Consider the following 24,295-nt stretch of genomic DNA (forward strand, 5'->3'; position numbering starts at 1 on the left):
TATGACTGTTATACTTATGTTTCTTTTCTATATTTTTTTAAACAGGTGTTTGTGTTGGAGAGACAGATCTTTGATTTCCTTGGCTACCAATGGGCACCTATCCTGGCTAACTTCTTGCATATTATTACTATCATTTTTGGCCTATTTGGGACCATCCAGTTCAGACAGCGATATGTAATCAGGGTGAGTAGAACACTTAAAGTTCTAAAGTATTAACTGTGTCAAGAGATATAGAGGGAAATAAGTTCAAGAAAGAGGATGTTAATTTTTCATACTACTTTAAGAGGTAACTGAATTAGAAAATTAAGCAGAGGACATCACAAGTCGCTTTGTTTTATTTGGTCTTTGAGCTAACCTTTTGAATCATGTTTTAATTTTCTGTTATTTTAGTTTGAAATGTAGAGTTAAGTGATTAGATACCTTCAAAGATTGATTATAGTTACCTATGGCTGTGAATGATTACTTTAAACTGATTCTCATGTGTTTACAAGTAAATTACAAATTATTGAGATATCAAGGTGTGATTTATAATACATATCTATATATGCCACAGCTGCATAATTCTAAGATTTAGGTTATTCATTACACTGAAGTACATGTGGTATCACTGTCTGGTTAATAAGCAAGACTATATTTTGTATCTAGAAGCTAAAATGGATGCTGCCATAAATGCTCAAAATGCATTGGAGATGCTCTGCAAGTCACATTGCCCAACACTTCGTTTAGCAATATCTTAATCATCACCATAATGAGTTTTTTTTAAAATAGGAATAAGAATAACAGAAAACATATTGTAAGGTTACATAATTCTAATATGGGTTGGTTTGACAGCAGATTTTTTTACAACACTGGGAGAGTCAGAGCATAATTTTTAACAATTCTTGTATGATTGTAAAAATATTTTCACTTGAACATTATTTTCTAACTGTGATCTTTGAACTTATTTTATTTGTGGATATCAATATTTATCTGTGCCAGAAGACTAAACCATAAATAAGGATGAATTTGGAATTAAAGCAGGGAATACTGGAAATACTCAACAGTTTTGGTGACTGATGATGAGAGAAATAAAGACAATGGACTAGATTGAGCTGACACCCACTCATGCCTGACTGTCAGCATATGTGCTAGCCCCTCAGACATTAACTCTTTGCAGCTATGTGGCTCCCAACACACATTCAGTGTTAGTGAGAGGTACTTTTGCAAAGCACATTGGTCAGCAAGCATTGAGTAGGCCAAGGCTGATGGTGATTAAGGCATGACCCATGTGTAACTCTGATAGTCAACTGACAGCTCATGCTATCAGAAGCCTTTTCATTGTTTCAACTGTCTGAGATGATAAAAAAAATACTTTAAAATAAAAAAATATAAAAAATATGCATTTACTTAAAGACAAGGTTACTATTAATTTAAAACATAAATTAATATTGAAATAAAGAAAAAAATATAAATTTACCTTTTAATTATCATTTTAAATGAATGGGGCTGTGTTAATGCACCAGGAATGGTTGGCATAAAGCTGAGGTCCTAGATACAAAGTGTTCCTGGCCCATTGGCAAATCCTGAAAGAACCATACCTTGATTCAATTAAGGGTGGGGGGAGGTGATGCATAGGAGTCCAACATATAGAAATAATAACTAAGTAGCACTTCATTAACACTAGTGAATTCTGCTTCATAAATGTCATTTGAGTCAATGTTTTTGGTATAGGTCAAAATAAGTTGATTATAGACAAGCTAATAGATTAATTAGTTTGTTAAGGGCATGGCTATGCTGTATTGTTTAACTGCCAATGTGTTTCTAAATAGGATTTTAGAATGACACAAGAGACTGTTCAGCTCATCATGCTTATTCATATTAATGTATTTATTTATTTAAATTTTTTTAATATATATTAAGAATGGAAATAATTATAAGGAAGATTATTCAATATGCAGAACTTTTGGTGGGCTGGGGTAATCTGTTTTTACTATGTTCAATAGTACTGTTATATTTTTATGATAAATTGAACAACCAAATTTATTTTAACTGCATTTGGCTCAGCCCAAATCTAATTTGGGTGTAAATAGCCAAAGTGGACAGCCAGCGCCTCTTTCCCAGGGTGCCAATGCTTAAAACAAGAGGACATGGCTTTAAGGTATTGGTATTGGGTGGGAAGTTCAAGGATGATGTCAGAGGGAGGATTTTCACCCAGAGAGTGGTTGGTGCATGGAGTGTGCTGCCTGGGGTGGTGGTGGAGGCTGACACGTTGGACAAGTTCAAGAGATTGTTAGATAAGCATATGGAGGAATTTAAGTTATAGAGGGATATGTGGGAGGAAGGGGTTAGATAGTCTTAGGTGTGGTTTGAAGGGCGGCACAACATGGTGGGCCGAAGGGTCTGTATTGTGCCGTGTTGTTCTATGGTTCTATGGTAAAGAAAGATATACACACTTCAGATGAGGTCAATAAATGCTTAAATACAATAAAAAAAGCATTCATTAAAGTTAGACCCTGGTTTCCTGATCTGAGCCTGACAGAATCTAGCAATGCACGTTGGGCCCGGGTCAGGTATCAAAAATGAACTCTAAGCCCTCAGGCTCAGGCTGGATCAGGCCTGCTCTTTATACATGAATATCTGCCATTTGATCTTATTTCAAAATGTTGATCTTCTTTAAAGAATAAGTGAATTAAAAAAAAGATCCAAACATGTCCATTCCAGAGTAATTCTGTCCCTGCTGCCAATCTGTCAGCAATGGGCCTAGACCCAAACTTTCCAACCCAACATGACACAGGACCCAGGATCCATCCCCACACTACCTCTCTCCAGACTATTGGTCTAGAACATAGAACATAGAACACTACAGCACAGTACAGGCCCTTCAGCCCACAATGTGGTGCTGACATTTTATCCTGCTCTAAGATCTAGCTCACACAACCTATCCTCATAAGACATGCTCTCCAATCCAGGCAACATCCTGGTAAATCTCCTCTGCACCCTCTCGAAACCTTCCACATCCTTCCTATAATGAGGCAACCGGAACTGAACACAATACTCCAAGTGTGGTCTAACCAGAGTTCTATAGAGCTGCAACATCGCCTTGTGGCTCTTGAACTCAATACCCCAATTAATGAAGGCCAACACTCCATACGCCTGCTTAACAACCCTATTGACCTGCACGGCAACCTTGAGGGATCTGTGGACGTGGACCCCAAGATCCCTCTGTTCCTCCACACTGCTAAGAGTCCTGCCATTAACCTTGTATTCTGCCTTCAATTTTGATCTCCTGAAGTGTATCACTTCACACTTATCCGGGTTGAACGCCATCTGCCACTTCTCAGCCTAGCTCTGCATTCTATCAATATCCTGTTGTAATCTACAGCAAACTTCTACACTATCCACAACACCACCAACCTTTGTATCATCAGCAAACTTACTAACCCACCCTTCCACATCCTCATCCAAGTCATTTATAATAATCACAAAGAGCAGAGGTCTCAGAACAGATCCCTGCGGAACACCACTGTCCACCGACCTCCAGACAGGATATGCTCCATCTACCACCACCCTCTGTCTTCTATGGGCGAGCCAATTCTGAATCCACACAGCCAAGTTTCCGTGGGTCCCATGCCTCCTGACTTTCTGAATAAGCCTTCCATGAGGAACCTTATCAAACGCCTTACTAAAATCCATGTACACCACATCCACTGCTCTACCTTCATCAATGTGCTTTGTCACATCCTCAAAGAATTCATTCAGGCTCGTGAGGCACGACCTGCCCCTCACAAAGACATGCTGACTGTCCCTCATCAGCCTATGCTTCTCTGAATGTCCATAAATCCTGTCTCTAAGAATCTTCTCCAGTAATTTTTCCACCACTGAAGTAAGACTCACTGGTCTGTAATTCCCAGGGTTATCCCTATTCCCTTTCTTAAACATAGGAACAACATTTTCCACCCTCCAATCATCTGGCACTACTCCTGTGGTCAGTGAGGACGCAAAGATCATCGCTAAAGGCACAGGAATCTCTTCTCTCGTAATAACCTTGGATATATCCCGCTCAGCCCCAATGACTTATCTATCCTAATATTTTTCAAAATTTCCAGCACATCCTCTTTCCTCACGTCGACGTGCCCTAGCATATCAGCCTGTCATATGCCATCCTCACAAACGTCAAGGTCCCTCTCTCACTGGTGAATACCGAAGCAAAGTATTCATTAAGGACCTCCCCTACCTCTTCCAACTCCAGGCACATGTTTCCTCTTTTATCCCTGATCGGTCCTACCCTCACTCTAGTCATCCTCCTACTCTTCAGATACGTGTAGAATGCCTTGGGGTTTTCCTTAATCATACTTGCCAAGGCCTTCTCATGTCCCCTTCTAGCTCTGCTAAGTCCATTCTTAAGCTTCCTCCTGGCAACCTTGTAACTCTCCAGAGCCCTGTCCGATCCATGCTTTCTAAACCTCAGGTAAGCTTCTTTCTTCCTCTTGACAAGACATTCTACATCTCGTGTCAACCACAGTTCCTTCACTCTACCATCCTTACTCTGCCTCAATGGGACAAACCTATCCAGAGCCCCATGCAAATATTCCCTAAACAACCTCCACATTTCCACTGTGCACTTCCCCAAGAACATCTGTTCCCAATTTATGCTCCCAAATTCCTGCCTAATAGCATCATAATTCCCCCTGCCCCAGTTAAATACTTTCCCATATCATCTGCTCGTATCCCTCCCAAAGGTCAAGGAGTTATGGTCACTATCTCCAAAATACTCTCCCACCGAGAGATTTGAAACCTGATCAGGCTCGTTGCCCAGTACCAGGTCCAGTATGGCCTCTCCTTTAGTCGGCCTGTCCACACACTGTGTCAGGAATCCTTTCTGTACACACCGAACAAACTCCGTCCCATCTATCCCCTTTACAGTAAGGAGGTGCCAATCAATATTAGGGAAGTAGAAATCACCCATGAGAACAACCCTGTTATTTTTGCACCTCTCCAAAATCTGCCTCCTGATCTGCTCCTCAGCATCTCTGTTGCTATTGGGGGGGGGGGGGGGGGTGAGGGGAGGGGGGCGGTCTGTAGAATACTCCCAATAGAGTGATTGCTCCCTTCCTGTTTCTGACTTCCACCCACATTGACACAGTGGACGATTCCTCTCGGACATCCTCCCTTTCTACAGCTGTGACACTGTCCCTGATCAGCAAAACCACTCCCCCACCTCTTTTACCTCCATCCCTGTCCCTTTTGAAATACCTAAACCCTGGAATATCCAGCAGCCATTCCTGCCCTTGCGTCAGCCAAGTCTCTGTAATGGCCACCACATCATAGTTCCACATACTTACCCATGCTCTAAGTTCATCAACCTTGCTTCTGATACTTATCGCATTAAAGTAGACACACTTTAGCCCATCCAACTGACTGTAATTTTGCCCTTTCAACTGCCTATCCTTCCTCACAGTTTTCCTCTGGTCTGCTGGATCAGACAGTGACTTGGAATAGTCAAGCCAACCATCCAGAATTGACTTAGCTTTTTCTTTGTGGAAAAAGAAGGGAATAACATGCTTTTGTGATTTATTCATTGATAACTGTTTTATGTCTTTTGAACAGCTGTCTAATAAATACAATTTGCCTAGATCACATTTTTTTTGATATTTACAGATTAGAAACTTTTTAAAAGTCACCACCTTCTTTTCTGATACTATATAAAACTGAAATTACGGGAAAAATCTTAGGTTTTAATCCTTATCAGACAGGCTTGATAGCAATAATTTATGATCTGATTATGAAAATATGTCCAGAGACACTTGATAAAATTAAGAATGAATGGGAAGGAGAACTCCAGATACTCTTAACTACAGAGACATGGAAGAAAATTCTCCAATTAGTTAATACATCTTCAATGTGTGCTGGACACTTTTTAAGGTGGTTCACAGGACCCATATGTCGAAGGACAAGTTAGCCTGTTCTTATCACCATATAAATCCTATATGTGACAGATGTAATTCGGAGGTGGCTTCCCTGACACATATGTTTTGGTCCTGTCCTCTTTTGGAAAAATATTGGAAAGACATTTTTAATATTGTTTCAACTGTATTGAATATTGATCTACAACTCCATTCTATTACTGCAATTTTTGGGTTACCAATGATGGATTCTGGCCATCTATCCGCTTCTGCTTGTTGTATGATTGCTTTTGTTACATTAATGGCCAAGAGATCCATTCTATTTAAATGGAAGGACCCTATACCCCCTACCACATTTCAATGGTTTTCTCAAACTATAACATGTTTAAACTTAGAAAAAATTAGGAGTGGTACTGTTGATCCTTCGCTTAAATTTGAGGAAGTTTGGAGTCCATTTATTCAATATTTCCATATGATATAAGCAGACCTTTTTCGACTCCCCTTCAATAACCTTTGAATATAGAGGAGCGGAGCTGATGTCATAATAATGTTTTTTTTAACCGAAGAAATATCAGTCCAGTTTTTTTTGAAGTTTTTGGTTTGCTTTTGTTTATTATTATACTTTTTTTCTTGATTTGGAGGTTTTCTTTTCATATAATCAAATTTCTTTTCAGTTTCTTTTTTTTTGTATCATGTTCACTTAGGAAGAGAGCGGGAGGTCCAGATTACATATTTTACTCCTTGTGAGTATAAATATTAACTGTTATTATTGTTATCCTGATCTCTTTGCACCACATGTATAATTATTAATGTTATGTATATTAATTTGAATTAATTTGATATTCAATAAAAAGATTGAAAAAGAAAGGAATAGTCAAGCCACTGTCTATTGTAGTGCAGTCAAGGTAGGATGTGCAGAACTAGGTGATGAAATGTTAGGCTCTTCGAGCCATGAATAGGCACTTGTGAGTTCTCAGTCACCCCTGCCAAATAAACACAGGTGCTCTACAATGCAGTGACCCAATCTGAAATTGGTTTCTCCAGTGTAGAGGACATCATATTTATGAATAATGAATGCAGTCCAAAGATCAGAAGAAGTGAAAATGAATTTCTACTTCATATGGAAGTACAGTTTGGGTCTCTAGATAGTCGGCAGAGAAAAGGTAAAAGGAGAAATTATGTATCAGGTTCAAGTTAGGACCCTATAAAATAAAATGTTCACAGGCCCATGTTGGACTTGGGTTGACAATACTCAGATTGGGTTTGGATCAGGTTTTAATTTTATGCCTGGGCCAACCTCAAATTAAAACTGGACAGATTCCCACTGGATATTTATAATTCTTAACTCCTAAACAACATCAATGAGATTTTTGTTCATGATTTTCTATTTTTTTTTAATCTTGTTTTTTCTCTTTTTCTTTTTATTTTGCTCTCTTGTGATGATACACAGCAATGATTAAAAAGAAACAAGATTCTTCTTCTTCACCTATGAATTGTGTGCATTGCAAGCATGGCCAGCATTTATTGCCCATTTCTAATAAGCATAGAAAATGTGCTGATGAACTGTCACTTTGATTCACAGTAGTTTGTGTGATGAAGATACAGCTGAATAGGAAATATTTAGACTCAGTGATGAAAAAGGAACAGTGACACATGTCCAAGTCTGAAAGGTGTGCAACTTGGATCAGAACTTGCAGCTGTGTTGTTCTTGTACACCTGCTGTCCCTATATTTTTGGGAATGTTGTCAGTGAAGACTGTAAAGAAGTAAGTTAGGTCACAGCATTTTGCAGATGATGTACATTGCAGCTATAATGCATCAGTGATTGAGAGAGTGAATGGTTTAGTTGTAGGAATTGGTGCCAGTCAAGTGAATTGCTTTGTTTTGGATGGTGTCCATTGTTATTGGAGCTGTACTCATGAGTCAAGAGTAAATGAGGGGCTCAAAGAAATTAGCAGTATGATAAAAAATGTCTTGGAGAAATAAATGGGACTGAAAGCCAATCAATTTCCTCAAACAATAATCTGCATCCTGGGATTTTGAAGGAGGTGGGCATGGAGGTAATAGATGCACAGATTGTCATCTTCAAAAGTCCATAGATTCTCAAGCAGTTCCCACAGATTGGAGGGAAAAATATAAGCCTAATATTTAAGAAAGTCAGGAGAGAGAAAACACAGAACTAAATCAGTTAGCTTGACAGCAGCAGTAAGGGGAGTACATTAATATGTTATAATTTATTATTGAGGAAGAAGTAACAGAATTGGGCAGAGTCAATGGTTAAAAGGGTAAGGGTGTTTGACAAATCGGTTAGAACTATCTGAGGTTGTAACTAGCAGAATAGAATGGATGACTCAGTTAATTGGTGAATTTAGACCTTCAGAAGCCTTTGATAAGGTGCCATGCAGGAGATTATTTTAAGAAAATATAGAGTGCACTGTGTTGGGGCTAAGGTACTGGTACAGATTGAGGATTGGTTAATCAACAGAAAACTCAGATTTGAAGTCACTGAGTCATTTTCAGATTGGGAGGCTGTGACCAGCGGAGTGCTGATAGATTGGTGCTGGATCCTCCTCTGTTCACAGCCTATATCAATTGGACAATGGAATGGTTAATATTTCTAAATTTGCTAATGGTACAAAATAAGTGGTCTTGAGGAGGCAAAAAGGCTTCAGGGTGATGTAAATAGGTTAAGTGAAGGAACAAGGATTTGTCAGGGGTATCCTTGGTGTCCTTGTACACAAATCACTGAAAGTTTAATAGGCAGGTTTAGCAGACAGCTAGGGAGACTGACAGTATACTGCCCTTTATTGCAAGAGGATTTGAATGTAATAATAGGCACATCTTGCTCCAATTATTTTGAGCCCTAGTCATATCACATCAGGAATATTGTATACAAATCTTGTCACCCTACCTAATCAAGGATATACTTGTGAAAGAGAGAGTGCAGAAAAGAGTTCCTAAATTTTTCCCAGCAATGGCTGATTCATTGTATGAGGAGAGCTTAAGCAGACCTTACCTGTACTCTCTTGAATTTAGAAGAATGAGAGGTGATCTCACTAATATGGATAAAATTCCATTGGGGCTAGACAGTAAGGTATATTTGATGTCTCCCCTGCCTAGGGTGTCTAGAACCAGGGGTTGGCCATTCAGTACAGAGAAGAAACGTCTGCATTCAGAGGGTCGTGAAACTATAGAGGTCACTATCCAAGAAGGCAATGAAGGCTAAGTTGTTGAGAATATTCTAGACAGAGATCGATAGATACTTAGATATTAAGGGAATTGTAGATTAAGGGGTTAGACCAGGAAAGTGGCACTGAAGTGAAAGAAAGTGATGTTATTGAATGGTGGAGAGGCATGAAGGGCTGATTGAACTATGTATGGCTGATTCTATTTCCTTTGCTTTTGCGTTATTAGCTCTCATTGATGGACTTCTGTAATACAAGTCATGTAAATTCTAATGTTACATATTAGTTGAATGGAATACTTACTGTCTCAACATCTTGAAGCTTTGTTGCTGATTGAGATTCAATTTGTTCAAGTGAACTGTTTTCTTTCTTCAGAATGTGGAAGTTCTGTTATCTCCAGATACAGTGCCATGACTATGGCTGAGCATGGATCTCTAGATCTCTAGTTATCCACTTAGCATTGTAGATCCTTTTGTACAACACATGTGGCCAGAATGGGTTCAGTGGGAGGATGTTGGTGGTTGCAGATCTCTTGCTGCAGCTAAAAGGCAGGTTTTCTATGTACAATTAGCATGGGCATTAACGGGATTGGCATGGTCCAATCTAGCAGGCTGGCAGAAAATCAACATTACATGTGGACTGGTGTCATGCACTGCCAGGTGTATATACCTCCAGTGTTCATGCCAGGCTGGGTTGTGCAGGTTGCACTAAACTTAGTGTTCACAGTTCACAAATGAGATTCACAAGCAGGTTGTTATCTGATATACTGATTAAAACCAAAGACAAACTTCCCAATGTTGTAGTCTATATCTCATTACTAACACTGTTGAGTTGTGATAAACTCAAGTAATTCATGGTACTCAATGCAAGTTTTTCTGATTTTTTTAGTAAAAATGGTCTTTTTTTTCTTTTTTGGAAATAAAAAAACTTAGAAAATATGACATGTTATAATAGATGATTACACTGAGGTTCTCAGCATGTGATCTGTTGACTATTTTCAGCATTTTAAAGTTTTATTAGTGGAGTTTTTTGATGATTCACCAAAGAATGAGGGATGACACTAGGCAGATCCACGGCAGACTAAATGTTTTGCATAGCCTCTTAGACTATACTGTTCTATCCAATTAAATGCTTGTGAAATAAAGAAAACAATGATAAATAGCTGTAGTTAATCATTCTATTGTGGCTCACCGCTTATAGGAAACAAAGTTTTGTGCTGAATATCATTTTCCTGAAAATTTTATCTAAATAAACTCAATTTTCATATATTTAATTCTAAAGACCCTCCACAATTAATCTTCGTTATGATAACAGTAGGGGAAAAGTAGAATAAAATAATTGTAGGTTTTATATTCCATTTACTTAGACTGAAGTAAACTGTCCCTGAGCTGTCATACATTTCCAACCTTTGCTATATTATTTTACTCTAGAGTGATTTTTAAATCCTTTGTCTTGCACTTGATTCCCTACAGACCCCATGTATCATTTACAGCTGGTACTTGTACTGCTATGCTTAATTATATAGCCACGTCATTAGTGGTGTTTTAAAGCATACTTTACAGTAGAATGTTAAATAAATTATCCTTTCCATTACTGCAACTTAATTATAGATTTCTTAAGCCAATTTGCTCTTACGATTTATTTTAAAGGCTTCATTGTACACTGTTGTGATATTATAGGCCTTTTGGTGTACTGGTGCACAGATAGTTTTCTGTTCACTGACATACAGATGAAATTTTTCAGATGGGAAGATTTGTCCATTTGCAATACAGACCTTTTGTACAGTATCATGACAGCATTCATTTTGTAATGGGTTGAGGCCTTAGTGGTTATCACATTTGGCTCCCAGGGTGGGGACTCAGGATTGTGATCATATAAGGTCGTGAGGTGGAAGGTTGAGGGGTAGGAGGGAGATGGGTTGGTTGAGGTCATAATTTGGCAGTTGAGGGGTTGTTGTAGGATATGATATTGAGAATCCAAGGGAGTGGTAAAATTATAACCGGAAGAACGCTTGCAACTGGTTCAAAGTGCTGGATTCCACGTGCTGAGAGCAGCTTGGGCAAGTCCCCTTTTAGCATCACTGAAGCAGATCTCACATTGACAGGGATGTCTGTTTCTGTATAAGTGGACCACACTGTCCACAGGCCATTATGTACCATTGAGTATCTCAGAAGGAGCATCAAAACATGTAAACACTTTTAGATATCACTGCAGTGTCTATAAACATTTTTGCATTCCTGTACCAGTAATTTGGGTTGCACAGTGGTACAGAAGTGGTGCTGCCTCCTCTCAGCTCCAGAGATCCAGGTTCCAATCCTGATCTCAGATGCTGCCTGTGTGGAATTTGTATGTTTTCCTTGTGATGATCTGGGTTTCACTTAAGTATCTCGTTTCCTCCTGCATCCCAAAGATGTGCTGGTGGATTAACTGGTGTCAGTAAAAGTTCCTTCTGATGGAAGTGGGTGGCAAGATAATCAGGGGATAGTTGATGGGCATGTCAAAGTGAATTGATTGCAGGGAAGAAGTGAAGGAATGGGACCTAAGGGAGTGTTCTGAGAGCTGGCATAGACTTGATGTTGTAAATGCTCTCTTCCTGCATCCTAAAATCCTATGCAATATAAATATGAAATAATTTTGTGAATTATGTTTATACTGATGTATGTCCAAATGCGGTTAGCTTTTTCCTATAAAATTATGTCACATTACACATATAAGTGCTGTGCTCTGAATTAGAATATTTAGGCCAAGTTGTTCAATGACACCCAGAATAAAAACAGGAGGTGCAGAAATGCTCAGTAGGTCAGGCAGCAGCTGTGGAAAGAAAAACAGTTAACTTTTCAAGTCAGTGACCCCACATCTGTTTATCTCTCCACAGTTGCTGCCTGGCCTGCTAAGTGGTTCCAGCACTTTTTTTTTGAGCATCTTCTCAATGTCTATTGCACTATCATGTCCGTGAATAAGTTGCAGATTTGTCAAAGCAGCATTGATTTATTGCAAGAAGTTTATGTTACAGGAGAGGGTCTACTTAACTAGTGTATTAGGGCAAGTGCTCTATTTATGCAACAAGCAGGGTCTACTTACAAAGGATCAATTGCAAACTACAGTAGACAGAGCATGTGAACTGAAACTATAGTAATGTCTCCCTGATAACAGCAGTGATTTCTGCAGCAAAATATAGTCAATGGAGGATTAGTTACATAATGTAAATTGTGCATGTAAAATCAATGCCAGGTGTTTACAGCATCATGGACTTTAGATGTGATTTGCAGGGATTTATCCACATTGGCCATGAAGACAGATGTCACTATATATATCTGTGAAAGTATTTAGTTACAAATATTTTAAGACGAAGTCATGCTTGTGTATATTAGGAAATCCTAAAACTGTTCACCCAGGGAATTTTATGCCTTAAGCAATTGCTCAGGGGAAGATATGAAATGCAAAGGTAGAATTGTGAAATTGAGTGAAAATATTAATGAGCTCTCAAAACAATAGACAGTTTGGAGAGTATTGTTGGAAAATTACAGTTATTAAACAGTGTGAATCTTTTAATTAGCATCAGCATGTCACCTAAATTGTAATGGACTGGAACCGTATACATATGTGCCAGTCTTAAAATAATATATGTAAAATATCCATGTCTCATGATGTAAAAGATATTTGTAGCATATGGAATACATGTCAAATTATTGCTATATAAAACCTGCATAAAATTTCAAAACAAAATACTAAATTCTAAAATTAATTTCAAGCTTGTTTTTCTAAAGATAGCATGGATAATTTTAATGACTACTTCAGGTCTGTAAGACCACGTCAATGTAAATATTACAGATGCTTTGCAAAGACTTATCTTGATATATGATGCAAATCAATGGCACTGATTATCAACATTTTTTGAGTGGATGGCATTCAATTTATGAATTTTATATACCCACTTATGTGCTTGGTATAATAATTATTTCTGAATAATACAAGATTCTGGATATGGAAATCAAAATCTTCTACTTGAAAGGAGACCATCGTAACTATCATAAAATAGACTATCCTATTTAATAAGTGCATGATCTGTGAGAATGAGGAACATGACCAGACTATATTTGGCCCCTCGAGCCTGCTTCACCATTCAATAAGACTATGACTAATTGTCTGTTTTCGTGTCCCATTCCATTACTCCTTGATTCCTCCAATGTCCAAAATCTATTGATCTCAGTTTTGAATGCAATTCATGACTAAGCATCTAAGACCTCTGGGGTAGAGAATTCCAAAACTGCAGATGCTGGAAATTTGAAAAAGAAAGACATGCTGGAAATATTTTGCAAGTGAGGCAGAGAAACTGAGTTAATGTTTCAAATCTGAGACCTTTCATCAGAACTTAGAAAGAGAGAAAACAAATTAGTTTTCAGTAGCAGAGAAGGTGAGGGGGAGGAGTGGATAAAATAATGTGCAATTGAAAATGGAGGAGATGAACTAAAATTGTCCTCTTTTCAGTGTGAGCAATTATCTGATGTAAGAAAATATATGCTAGTATTTGGTGACTAACCATGCCACTGATTTTGCTAGATAAGTGCCTTTTTCCATTGGATGTGTAGTATTCTGTGATATCACGGATTCATGCTTTTTGACCGTTTCCTCAATGAAAAAGCTTGGATTTGAGTGATTCTTTTGATTTCCTTTGCTGAGTTGTGGAAACACAGACAGATGTGGTGTTTCTAAAATACTGAATGGCCAATTGTTCAGCATTGATCTGAGAGCATGTCTAATTCCTTTACAATTTCTGGACTTTGAAAAATATTGCACATATTGATAAAATAGTGTACAGGGATGTTTGTAAATATCAATATGGACAACCAGATGCAGCTGTCTATTGTAAGGCAATGAAGTAGTCAACAAATAGAAATGATTCTGGCTACAAACAAAACCAAATTTAAATCAAATTAACAGAAGTGTATAACTGAAAATAAAATAAAACCCACCTTCTTCCAAAATCTTCATTCTGGCCTTTAGCACCTTCTGATTAGATTACTGGAGTGGTTTGCTCGATTCCTTCTCTTTTAGCCCCCAACCTTCATAAATCCAGGTTTACTTAAAACACTGTTGCCAGAGCATTGTACTTTGATTCATATCTTTGCACAAATCTTGAAAACCCTCCCTTAAATTATTCAGCTTCCTCACTTCCTATAAAGACCCAGATTTTCAATCATATTTTGGTCACTCCAAATCTCTGCTACTTTGAGCACGCGTTTTGTTCAAATTTTTCTGTGCCTTGTGATGATTTTCTGCATAATATATAATTTAAACATGCTTTTGTTGTGGTATAATACTATTGGGTGTACCAAGATCTTTGAATTATTTTAAGCAATTGAAGAAGGAGGTAACAGCTAGAAGTGTTTTACTTTGACATTACAAGGAGAGCTGCATTTTTTCAACTATTCAATAAATATGTGTAAGCTGATTTGATTATATTTTCTGTGAATGTTTGGTGTATTGATATAAAGAAATTGCTTTTAAAGCTTTACAAAAATTAAAAGTACACAGTTAAGCAAGTTTTTAATGTATTAAAGATCGCAAGGTGCAAGTTTTAACTTTGAGCCAACACAAGTATGAAGTCAATTGAATAGCTTTTCATTCCTTCTCCAAGATCAATATTGGGATAAACGCTGGGTTTGGGTCCCAGGACTAGTTAGTGGGTGACTCAGCACATCAGAATCAGATTTATTAATTTATTATAACTGATTCATATGACGTGAAATTTGTTGTATTGCAGAAGCAGTGCAGTGCAAAGACATAAAATTACTATAAATTACAACAATAAATAAATAGTGCAAAAAAAGGAATAACGAGATAGTGTTCATGGACCATTAGAAATCTAATGGCAGAGGGGAAGAAGCTGTTCCTGAATTGCTGAGTTGAGTCTTCAGGCTCCTGTACCTCCTTCCTGATGGTAGTAAGGAGAAGAGGGCATGTCCCAGATGGTGAGGGTCCTTAGTGATGGATGCCAACTTCTTGAGGCAGTGCCTCTTGAAAATGTCCTCGTTGGTGGGGAGGGTTGTGCCCATGATGGTGCTGGCTGAGGTTCTAACCCTTTGCAGCCTCTTGCGATCCTATGCATTGGAGGCTTCATACCAGGTTGTGATGCAACCAGTCAGAATGCTCTCCACCGTACATCTGTAGAAATTTGCAAGAGTCTTTAATGACATATCGAATCTCCTCAAACTCCTAACTAAGTTGAGCCACTGGCATGGCTTCTTTGTGATTGCATCAATGTGTTGGGTCCAGGATTGATCCTCAGCAATGTTGACGCCCAGGAACTTGAAACTGCTCACACTTTCCACCACTGACCCCTCAATGAGGATTGATGTGTGTTCTCCTGACTTGCCCTTCCTGAAGTCCACAATCAATTCCTTAGTCTTGCTGATGTTGAGTGTGAGATTGTTGTTGCAACACCACTCAACCAGCCGATCCATCTCACTCCTGTACGCCTCCATCACCATCTGAGATTCTCCCAACAACAGTGGTGTCATCGCCAAATTTATAGAAGGCATTTGAGCTGTGCTTAGCCACACAGTCATGAGCGTAAAGAGAGTAGAGCAGTGGGCTAAGCATGCATCCTTAAGGTGCACCTGTGTTGATTGTCAGTAAAGAGGAGGTGTTATTACTGATCCACACTGACTGTGGTTTCCCTATGAGGAACTCGAGGATCCAGTTGCAGAGTAAGGTTCAGAGGGCCAGATTTTGAAGTTTGTTGATTAGTACCGAGGGGATGATGGTGTTGAATGCTGAGCTGTAATCGATAAACAGCAGCCTGACACGTGTTTTGCAGTTGTGTAGGTGCTTCAAAGCAAAGTGGAGAGCCAGTGATATTGTGTTTGTTGTAAATCTGTTGTGGTGGTAGGCGAATTCAACGAGTCCAGGTCCTTGCTCAGGCACAAGTTAATGCTAGCCATTACCAACCTTTCAAAGCACTTCATTACGGTAGATGTGAGTGCTACCGTGCGATAATCGGTTGGGTAATGAAATCTGTTTGCCTGTAAATTTGGTCTGAGTTGGTAAGGCTGAACATTGAACATTTAACATAATAGCAGCTGTAAGCTACACTCAGATTCCAAAGTTCAGTTCCGCTGACTTCATTCTACTACTGATGAGCAATGCCTAGGAAACCAAATTTCCAGGCAGCAACTTGCACCTGCTCCTGTATGTTAGGCACTAGGCTGATTTGGGTTTTTTTTCTATTCCCCTTTCATTGCTGAGTCTAAATCCTTGAACTCTTGATTTCTGGTGCTGTGGGAGTACCAAACAGAATGCAGTGGTCCAAGAAGTCAAGTCACCTCCGACTTCTTTAGGACAGTTTGGGATGAGTAATAAATCCTGGTCTGCCAGCAACACAGACATCCCACTGAAGAGCAATCAAAATGTACGCTTGGCTCCACCAAATGGTAAATTTCAATCACTTCTTCACAATTTTCCATAGTCAAATGCTTTTTTTTCAAGCAGTAAATAGGCAGTAGTTGACGTTCTTCACTGATAAATATACAGAGGCATTTACTTAAACCAAGCTCAAAGCTGACATTCAGATAGAAAAATGGAGGGGTATGTGGGAGGGAATGGTCAGATTGATCTTAGAGTAGGCTAAAAGGTCGGCACAGCATAGTGGGCTGAAGGGCCTGTACTGTGCTGCAATGTTCTGTGTTCTATTTATAAATGACCCCAGAATCCTAAGAGCAAATGAACCCATAACTCTCTTCTTGTTTATCAGTATAGCGAAACACTATTTTGTCCATGGCGTTTTTGTTCTGCTTGTCAATATGCCATCAATGATATCATCAGACTCAATTAGGGAAATAAAAGTCTTTGATGAAATATTTACTTTATTGCTATATGAGTGAGGACAATATTAATATCTTTTATTGATGGAAATTATTTACCTGCTGGATTTCTTCTGAAAGTAGGCTGGTAAAGATTTTTTTTTATATATCAAGGTAAGTTTAATGAGTTAGCCAAACAATTTAAATATTGTGACTTTTTTTATGAAGTGGGTCAAAGCTATTCAATTCAAAACTGCTGATGTTTCAAGAGATCAAGCTGATACCAAATTTCCTGGTTTCTCAGTTTTAAAGCATTTAACAGCAACTCATAACTGTTAAAGATAGATATTTGATTTATTCTGTTTATCCTTACACTTCAAATGAATTGGAAAAATAATACTCAGACATTTTTTTTCATTACTCCTGAGGCTACTAAAGGAAGGGAAACAATGGGCTCTGTAAGAAATCACATAATATTGTCAAAAGCAAAACATTGTAGATGATGGAAACCTGAAATACTAACACACAATGCTAGAAACACCAGATGGGTCAGGCACCATCTGTGGCAAGAGAAAGTGAGTTAATATTTGAGATTGATAACCTTTCATCAGAACTTGAAGTTAGAGGTTTAACAATTTATGATTTAGGAATTACAGAACCAGAGAAAACATGGACATGAAGGGGAGAGAAAGATTAAAGGGGGAACTTTATGATATACTGACTGGATGGAATGATTAAATAACAAAAAGGGTGATGATGTTGGGCAAAAAAGGAGAGGCAAATATAGGAAAAGAATGAGTCGGGTCAAGAGAAAGTGAAAGTGGCATCAGCAGAATTATTACCTGCATCTGTTTTAACGAGGGCACTGATAATAATCTGAACATTGAAAATTTTGGAAAATATTCAGCCGATCAGACTGCTTCTGCAAAGCGAGAAGCAAAATTAACATTTCAGTTCAATGACCTTTCATTAAAATCGGGAAAAAAGTTGAGAGATATAAACAAGTTTGCAGAGGAAGTGAGAGGGGCAGAGGTCTATGAGAAAATGAAGAATAGATTGAATGACAGAAGCGGTGATAGAACTAGTTAAAGAAGGCAATAAAAGCTAGTGAATACAAAAAGGCATGGCTGGGAGGTGAAAGTAAGAGAAGGCAAATGAAAGTTGAAATTACTGGGTAAAGAATAATAGGGCAGCAGTAGTGGGAGATTTTAACTTCCTTAATATTGACTAGGCTACCCGTAATGTAAAGAGCTTGGATGGGGTGGAATTTGTTAAATGTGTCCAAGAAAGTTTCCTTAATCAGTGTATAGAGGGCCCTACTAGAGAGGGCGCAAGACTGGAATGAAGGGTCATTCTGGGATCACTTTGGGGCCAGTGACCATAATTCTATTAGTTTTTAAATAGTTACAGAGAAAGATAGGACTGGTTCACAGGTTAAGGTGCTCAACTTGGGGCAGGGCCAATTTTAGACAGGATCTTACAGAAGTTGATTGGTTGAGACTGTTTGTAGGTAAAGGGACAGCTGGCAAGTGGGAGGTTTTTAAGAGTCTGATATCAAGAGTCCAGGGGCAGCATGTTCTTGTTAAGGTGAAGGGCAAGGCTGGCAAGTTCAGGGAACCCTGGTTGACAAGAGATATTGAAGCTCTAGTCAGGAGAATGATTGAAGCATACATCAGGTTTAGGCAGTAGGGAACAAATGAGTCCCTTGATATGAAAAGAAGTGCAGGAGTACCCTTAAGAGGGAAATCAGGAAGGCAAAAAGAGGGCATGAGATGAATCTACAGACAAGGTTAAGAAAAATCCGAAATGATTTTACAGGTATATTGCAAGTAAAAGGATGGCTGAGGAGAGAACAGGTTTCCCTCATAGATCAGCAAGGGTGTCTATGTGTGGAGCCAGAGGAGGTGGATGAGATTTTTAATGAGTATTTCTCATCAGTTTTTACTGTGGAGAAGATGACGGATGCTACGGAATTGAGTTGTGATTACCTAGGAGGAGGTATTAGTGGCCTTAAAGCATATTAAAATGGATAAATCCCCAGGGCCTGACCAAATGAATCCTTGGACCTTGTGGGAAGCTAGGGAAGAAATTGCAAAGGTCCTTGCAGAGATACTTGCATCATTTTTAGCCACAGGCGACATTCTGGAAGACTGGAGGGTGGCTAATGCAGTACTGTTATTTAAGAAGGGTAGCAAAGACAAGCCAGGGAACTACAGGTCAGTGAGTCTGACATCAGTGGTGGGTAACTTACTGGAGGGGATTCTGAGGGACAGGATCTACCAGCATTTGGACCGACAAGGTCTGATTGGCATAGTCAGCATGGTTTTGTGCGTGTGGAAGTTGTGTCTGACAAATTTTTTGAAGAGGTTACCAAGAGGATAAATGAGGGCAGGACGATGGACATTGTCTATTTGGATTTTAGCAAGGCCTTTGACAAGGTCCCACATGATAGGTTAGTCTGGAAGGTTAGATTGCAAGAGATCCAGGGAGAGCTACCTATCTGGATTCATAATTGGTTTGATGGTACGAAGCAAAGGGTGATGGTGGAAGGTTGTTTCTCAGACTGGAAGCCTGTGACTACTGGTGTGCCACAGGGTTGGTGCTAGGACCTTTGTTCACTATTTATATCAACGATTTGAATGAGAGTGTACAAGGCATGGTGAGTAAGTTTGCGAATTATACTAAAATAGGTGGTGTTGCAGACAGTGAAGAAAGTTATCAAAAATTACAGGGAGATCTTGATCAGCTAAGTACATGGCCAAGGATTAACAAATGTCATTCGATCCAGATAAGTGCGAGGTGATGTATTTTGGGAAGTCAAACCAGGGTAGGACTCGAACAGTGAATGGTAGTGCCCTGGCAAGTGTTGTGTACGGAGGGACCTAGGAGTACAGCTACATTGTTCACTGGAAGTGGCATCACAGGCAGATGGATGGTGAAAGTATTTGGCATGCTGGTCTTCATCTGTCAGGACACTGAGTATAAGAGTTGGGACTTTATGTTGCAGACTTTGCGACATAAAGTCCGAACTCTTATATGCAATGACAAGACTTTGATGAGGTCATACTTGGAGTATTGTGTACAGTTTTCGTCATCCGATTATAGGAAAGACGTCATTAAACTGGAAAGAGTGGAAAGAAAATTTACGAGGATGTTGCCAACTCGCAAGGGCTTGAGTTATCGGGAGAGGTTAAGTGGGCTAGTACTTTATTCCTTGGAACATAGGACAGTGAGGGGTGACCTTATGGAGGTGTATAAAATCATAAGAGGCAGAGATAGGACAAATGCACACAGTCTTTTTCCAAGGAAAGGGAACCAAAAACTAGAGGGCAAAGGTTTAAGGTGAGAGGGGAAAGAATTAAAAAGGACCTGAGGGGCAACTTCTTCACACAGAGGGTGGTGCATGCATGGAATGAACTGCCAGAGAAAGTAGTTGAGGTGGGTATAATAACGATGTTTAAAAGACATTTGGATAAGTATATGGCTGGGAAAGGTTTAGAGGGATACGGGCCAAATGCAGGCAAATGGGACTAACTTAGGTGGGCACCTTGGTCAGCATGGACGAGTTGGGCCCAAGGGCCTGGTTCCATGCTGTAACTATAACTCTATGACTCCAAGAGAAAAATCCTGAAAACTTGATACTAGACTGGCAGAGCTGATTATCTGCAATTGTTGAATGCTGTGTTGAGTCTTAAAGTTTATAATGTGTCTAATCCCAAGATAAGTTATTGTTTGTCAAGCTTGCATTAGTTTTTGTTGGAACAGTATAGGAGGCTGAGGACAGAGGTCAGAGTGGGAATGGGATGAAAATTCATTGATAGTCATTTGGAAGCTTGAGTCATAAGTACAAACTCTACCCGGTTAAAAATTGTAGCAAAAGTTCTTCAAAGCTGTCCTCCAATCTTTATTACTTCTTATTTACGTAATTATTGTTAATACATTTTTGCTGCAATTTCTAATGTTCACCTCACTCAGATAATATTTATTCTATTTGTTTCTGAAGTCTAACAAATCATAATCAAACTTGTGACATAACCAGTGAGCTTAAGATAAGGAGATATAAGAGAGACTGCAGATGCTAGAAATCTGTGGCAACACACACAAAATGCTGGAGGAACTCTGACAGCATCTATGGAGGGAAGTGAACAGTCAGTGTTTCAGGCCAAGAAACCTTTCATCAGGACTGGCCTTAAGATAAGGGTTTTTTGTTTGACTGTGACATCAATCCATGAAGAAAATGGAGAAAAATGTCTATTCTAATGTTTATTAATGTCCACAGAATCCTTAGTTTTATTAAATCTATAACTCTATTTTTACAATAGGACTTTGAAAGCTGATCATAATATCCATAAAGTATGATTTTTAAAAAATTACAAAATATTATAATACCTCCAACATTCCTAAATGCCAGTTTTGCAGCATGAACCATTTGCCTGAAAATTGTTCTGCTGTGCAAAAGACACATTAAACCAGTAATGAACCAGGACCAACACATGTTGCATGCATAGACCAGCTGCAGCAATATTCCATTGTGCAAGTGGCCCAAAGTATTGCACAGAAAATGTGCATGAGGCCTTTCCTCCACTAGCTCCAAGGAACTCAGATAGATTGAGGATCTTGGGGGTTGGCTGGGGGCTGTGTTTTGAAAGGAGCTTGGGAAGGAAAAGGTGGCAAATTGGAGGGAAGAGCTTCACTAAGAGGTAACGGGAACTCACGTTGAATTGGGGCAGAGGGATGAGAGAGTCAGGATCACTGGGGCTGGTGGTTGGATGGGGGGGTGTTGTGATCAGTCAGGCTGGTGTGTGTGGTTAGTGATGCAATTTGGACAGTCTCCAGTAATGTTGGGAGACAGGACATCAGGGAAAGGGGAGATAAGGCTTAAGTACAGATCTTAAAGGGGACCTACCATTAGAAGGATATATGTGCTGGGTTCCAGAGCATGGACTCATCCAGTGAAGGGAAACTTCTATATAAATGGTCTACGTGTGCTGCATGCTGTATGCCCCAGTGCATCCTTGTGCAAGCATATCACACACAAGGTAAAGCAGAACAAATTTAGCATTATATGTGACCCATGCAGTGATAATTGCATTTAGCTATCGGGCTTTAGATTAATTTCTTTCTTGTTACCCTCAATAACAGGTATTTTGGATAATAATTTACATCTTTATAGTTATAAGTGGCAGGATTTTTTGTATTCAATGTAAGGCATCTTCAAATCAGTGACTTTACAATTTTTCTCTCTCTTTTTGTCCCCTTCCCCAAAGTATGCCATCTGGATGGTCCTCTGGGTCACATGGAATGTGTTTGTTATCTGCTTCTACTTGGAAGTTGGAGGCCTTGCAAAGGTAATTTACCACCTGATGTTCCAAAGCTGTTCACACTCTACAATAATGGAAACTATTAAATGCAAGTCTTGATTTCTGTGAAATGTCCTTTCTCCTGGGGTATTTTTAAAGGTGATCATGTCATTTCTGAATAGGTTTACACAATTTTATCTGGATCTGTTCTTTGCAAACTTTATTATGACAAGCAGTTTCAAGATGCTGTAAACCTATTCCTGTGTATAAACCTGCAGCAAAACAGTGTCTTTAATACCATTTGATGATATGAATTCTAAATATTTCATTGTACTGCAGTTGGAATAGTATACATGTATTTTCTCCTCAAGGCAAAGAAATTCCTTTGGTTGATCTGTATAATGCTTTTATGTCAACAAATAGATTAATGCACTAATGCTAGAGTAATAAATGCCACAAGGGGTTGAGAGATACTGATAATGAAAACACAAACCGATACAATTGGGCAGTGTAAATATTTCATTTAATTAAAATGGGAAGTAAATGAGTAGACTACAACTTAAAGCATGAATTGAGGGGAAAAAAATCCCCAGAATTTATAATGAACCATCCTTGGTTAAGGGATAGTTCTATGATGATTTGCCACATGAAATTGATTGCTATAATCAAGATCATATTTTTCAGTCTGAGCAGTTCTTGCCAGATGTCTGTGATAAAGGATTCTACTTGGGGAGGCTAAAAATCTGTTACCTCATCCTGCTCCACAAGCTTCTTCTGATGACTAATAAAAGCATTGTGCCCAGAGATTGAAGTCCTAATCTCAAGCCAATTCTTCTTCAACTGATGGAGTAGTGCCTGATTACTGTGAGATGCTACTGATTCAAAATAGTTAAACTGCAGTTGTCAATATTAAAACACATCTGCCACAGCATTCCCCAATTGCTTCTTGATCAGTCTGTAATCCACTTTTTTCAGCTAAAGTTCTGAGACCTACACATATCTTCCTGTCAACCACAAGCATCCTGATTGCATGCTAGTTAGTCCCACAGGGATCAGCATTTAGGCTGTTGCTCTTCATCTTTCATTAGATATCTGGTTGAAGGCACTGAGAAAATTATTTGCAAGTTTATGGATGGGGTATAGATAGGCTTGCTGAATGTGCTTTTGTGTATGTAGGGGCTTCATCGATACAGTTTCACAAAAAAATTACTGTGTTTAAAGTTTAAACAGAACATAAAAAATGAGTTTAATGAGTGGCAGATAGAGTAGAGAGTTGCACAGTTGGAACCATTGAGGTATATGCAAGGGAGGATTAGTTTGCCTTGCTGTGTCTTTCGTAAATTTATTGATTTATTGATGTACACAAGAAAATAGGAGCAGGAGTAGGCCACTAGGCCCCTCAGGCCTGCCCTGCCATACAATATGACCATGGCTGATCTATGCTGGCCTCAACTCCTCTTCTGTGCCAGTTCTCCCTAAACCTCAATTCCTGGATCTTTCAAATATTTATCTATCTCCACCTTAAATATATCCAATATTCACCACCTTCACAGGAAAAAAATTCCTGAGATTAACTACCATCCAAGAGAAGAAATTTCTATGAACCTCAGTTTTAAATGACTAGCCCCTTATTTTGTAGTTATGTTTCCTTGTTTGTGATTCTCCCAAGTGTATAGTGTATAGCTGTGACTTAGGGTTGTTTAGCCCTATCAGCCAATTGGGTAAAATGATAATAAGAAGTTAACTTTCAGGGCAGTTGTGCAGAAATACCAAGGGAAAACACAGCTAACTCAGATATAAGTTTACACATTTAACCCTGGAAACTTCATTTTTCTGAAAATCTGTACCTTTAGACAGGTGCTTTCTGCTGCTCCCACACTCAAGGAGAGACAACAGTGAAAGCAGAATTTTTCTCTGTCCCCAACTGCTTTCATGTAATCTTGTGTGAATGAATAAAAACACATATTTCTGGAACCTTGATGATAACTGTCTGAATGTAAAACACCAGCAAATCCCAAAAGTTCACCTTTTGAATTAGTGAAGAGACCAGCTGGTGCTTGGATAGTGATGACAGAAAATGTCAGAACTTTTTGGGAGCAATAGTGCTTGTTAATTCCAGGTATGTTT

At 38.9% G+C, this 24,295-nt stretch overlaps 1 protein-coding gene across 3 annotated transcripts in view; it reads left to right on the top strand.

The window, feature by feature from the left end:
- The window catches only part of nkain2 (sodium/potassium transporting ATPase interacting 2), a 375,717-nt gene that overhangs the window by 154,373 nt on the left and 197,049 nt on the right, over nt 1–24,295 (top strand). For 2 of the 3 annotated variants that reach the window (XM_052025317.1, XM_052025319.1), the window contains 2 exons: nt 46–183; nt 22,136–22,216. In XM_052025317.1, the coding sequence (XP_051881277.1) occupies nt 46–183; nt 22,136–22,216 (219 nt within the window). The remainder of the gene's footprint in view (nt 1–45; nt 184–22,135; nt 22,217–24,295) is intronic. The other variant, XM_052025318.1, reaches the window with a different exon arrangement.

Source organism: Pristis pectinata, chromosome 10 (genome assembly GCF_009764475.1).
Source record: "Pristis pectinata isolate sPriPec2 chromosome 10, sPriPec2.1.pri, whole genome shotgun sequence".
Taxonomy (NCBI): domain Eukaryota; kingdom Metazoa; phylum Chordata; class Chondrichthyes; order Rhinopristiformes; family Pristidae; genus Pristis; species Pristis pectinata.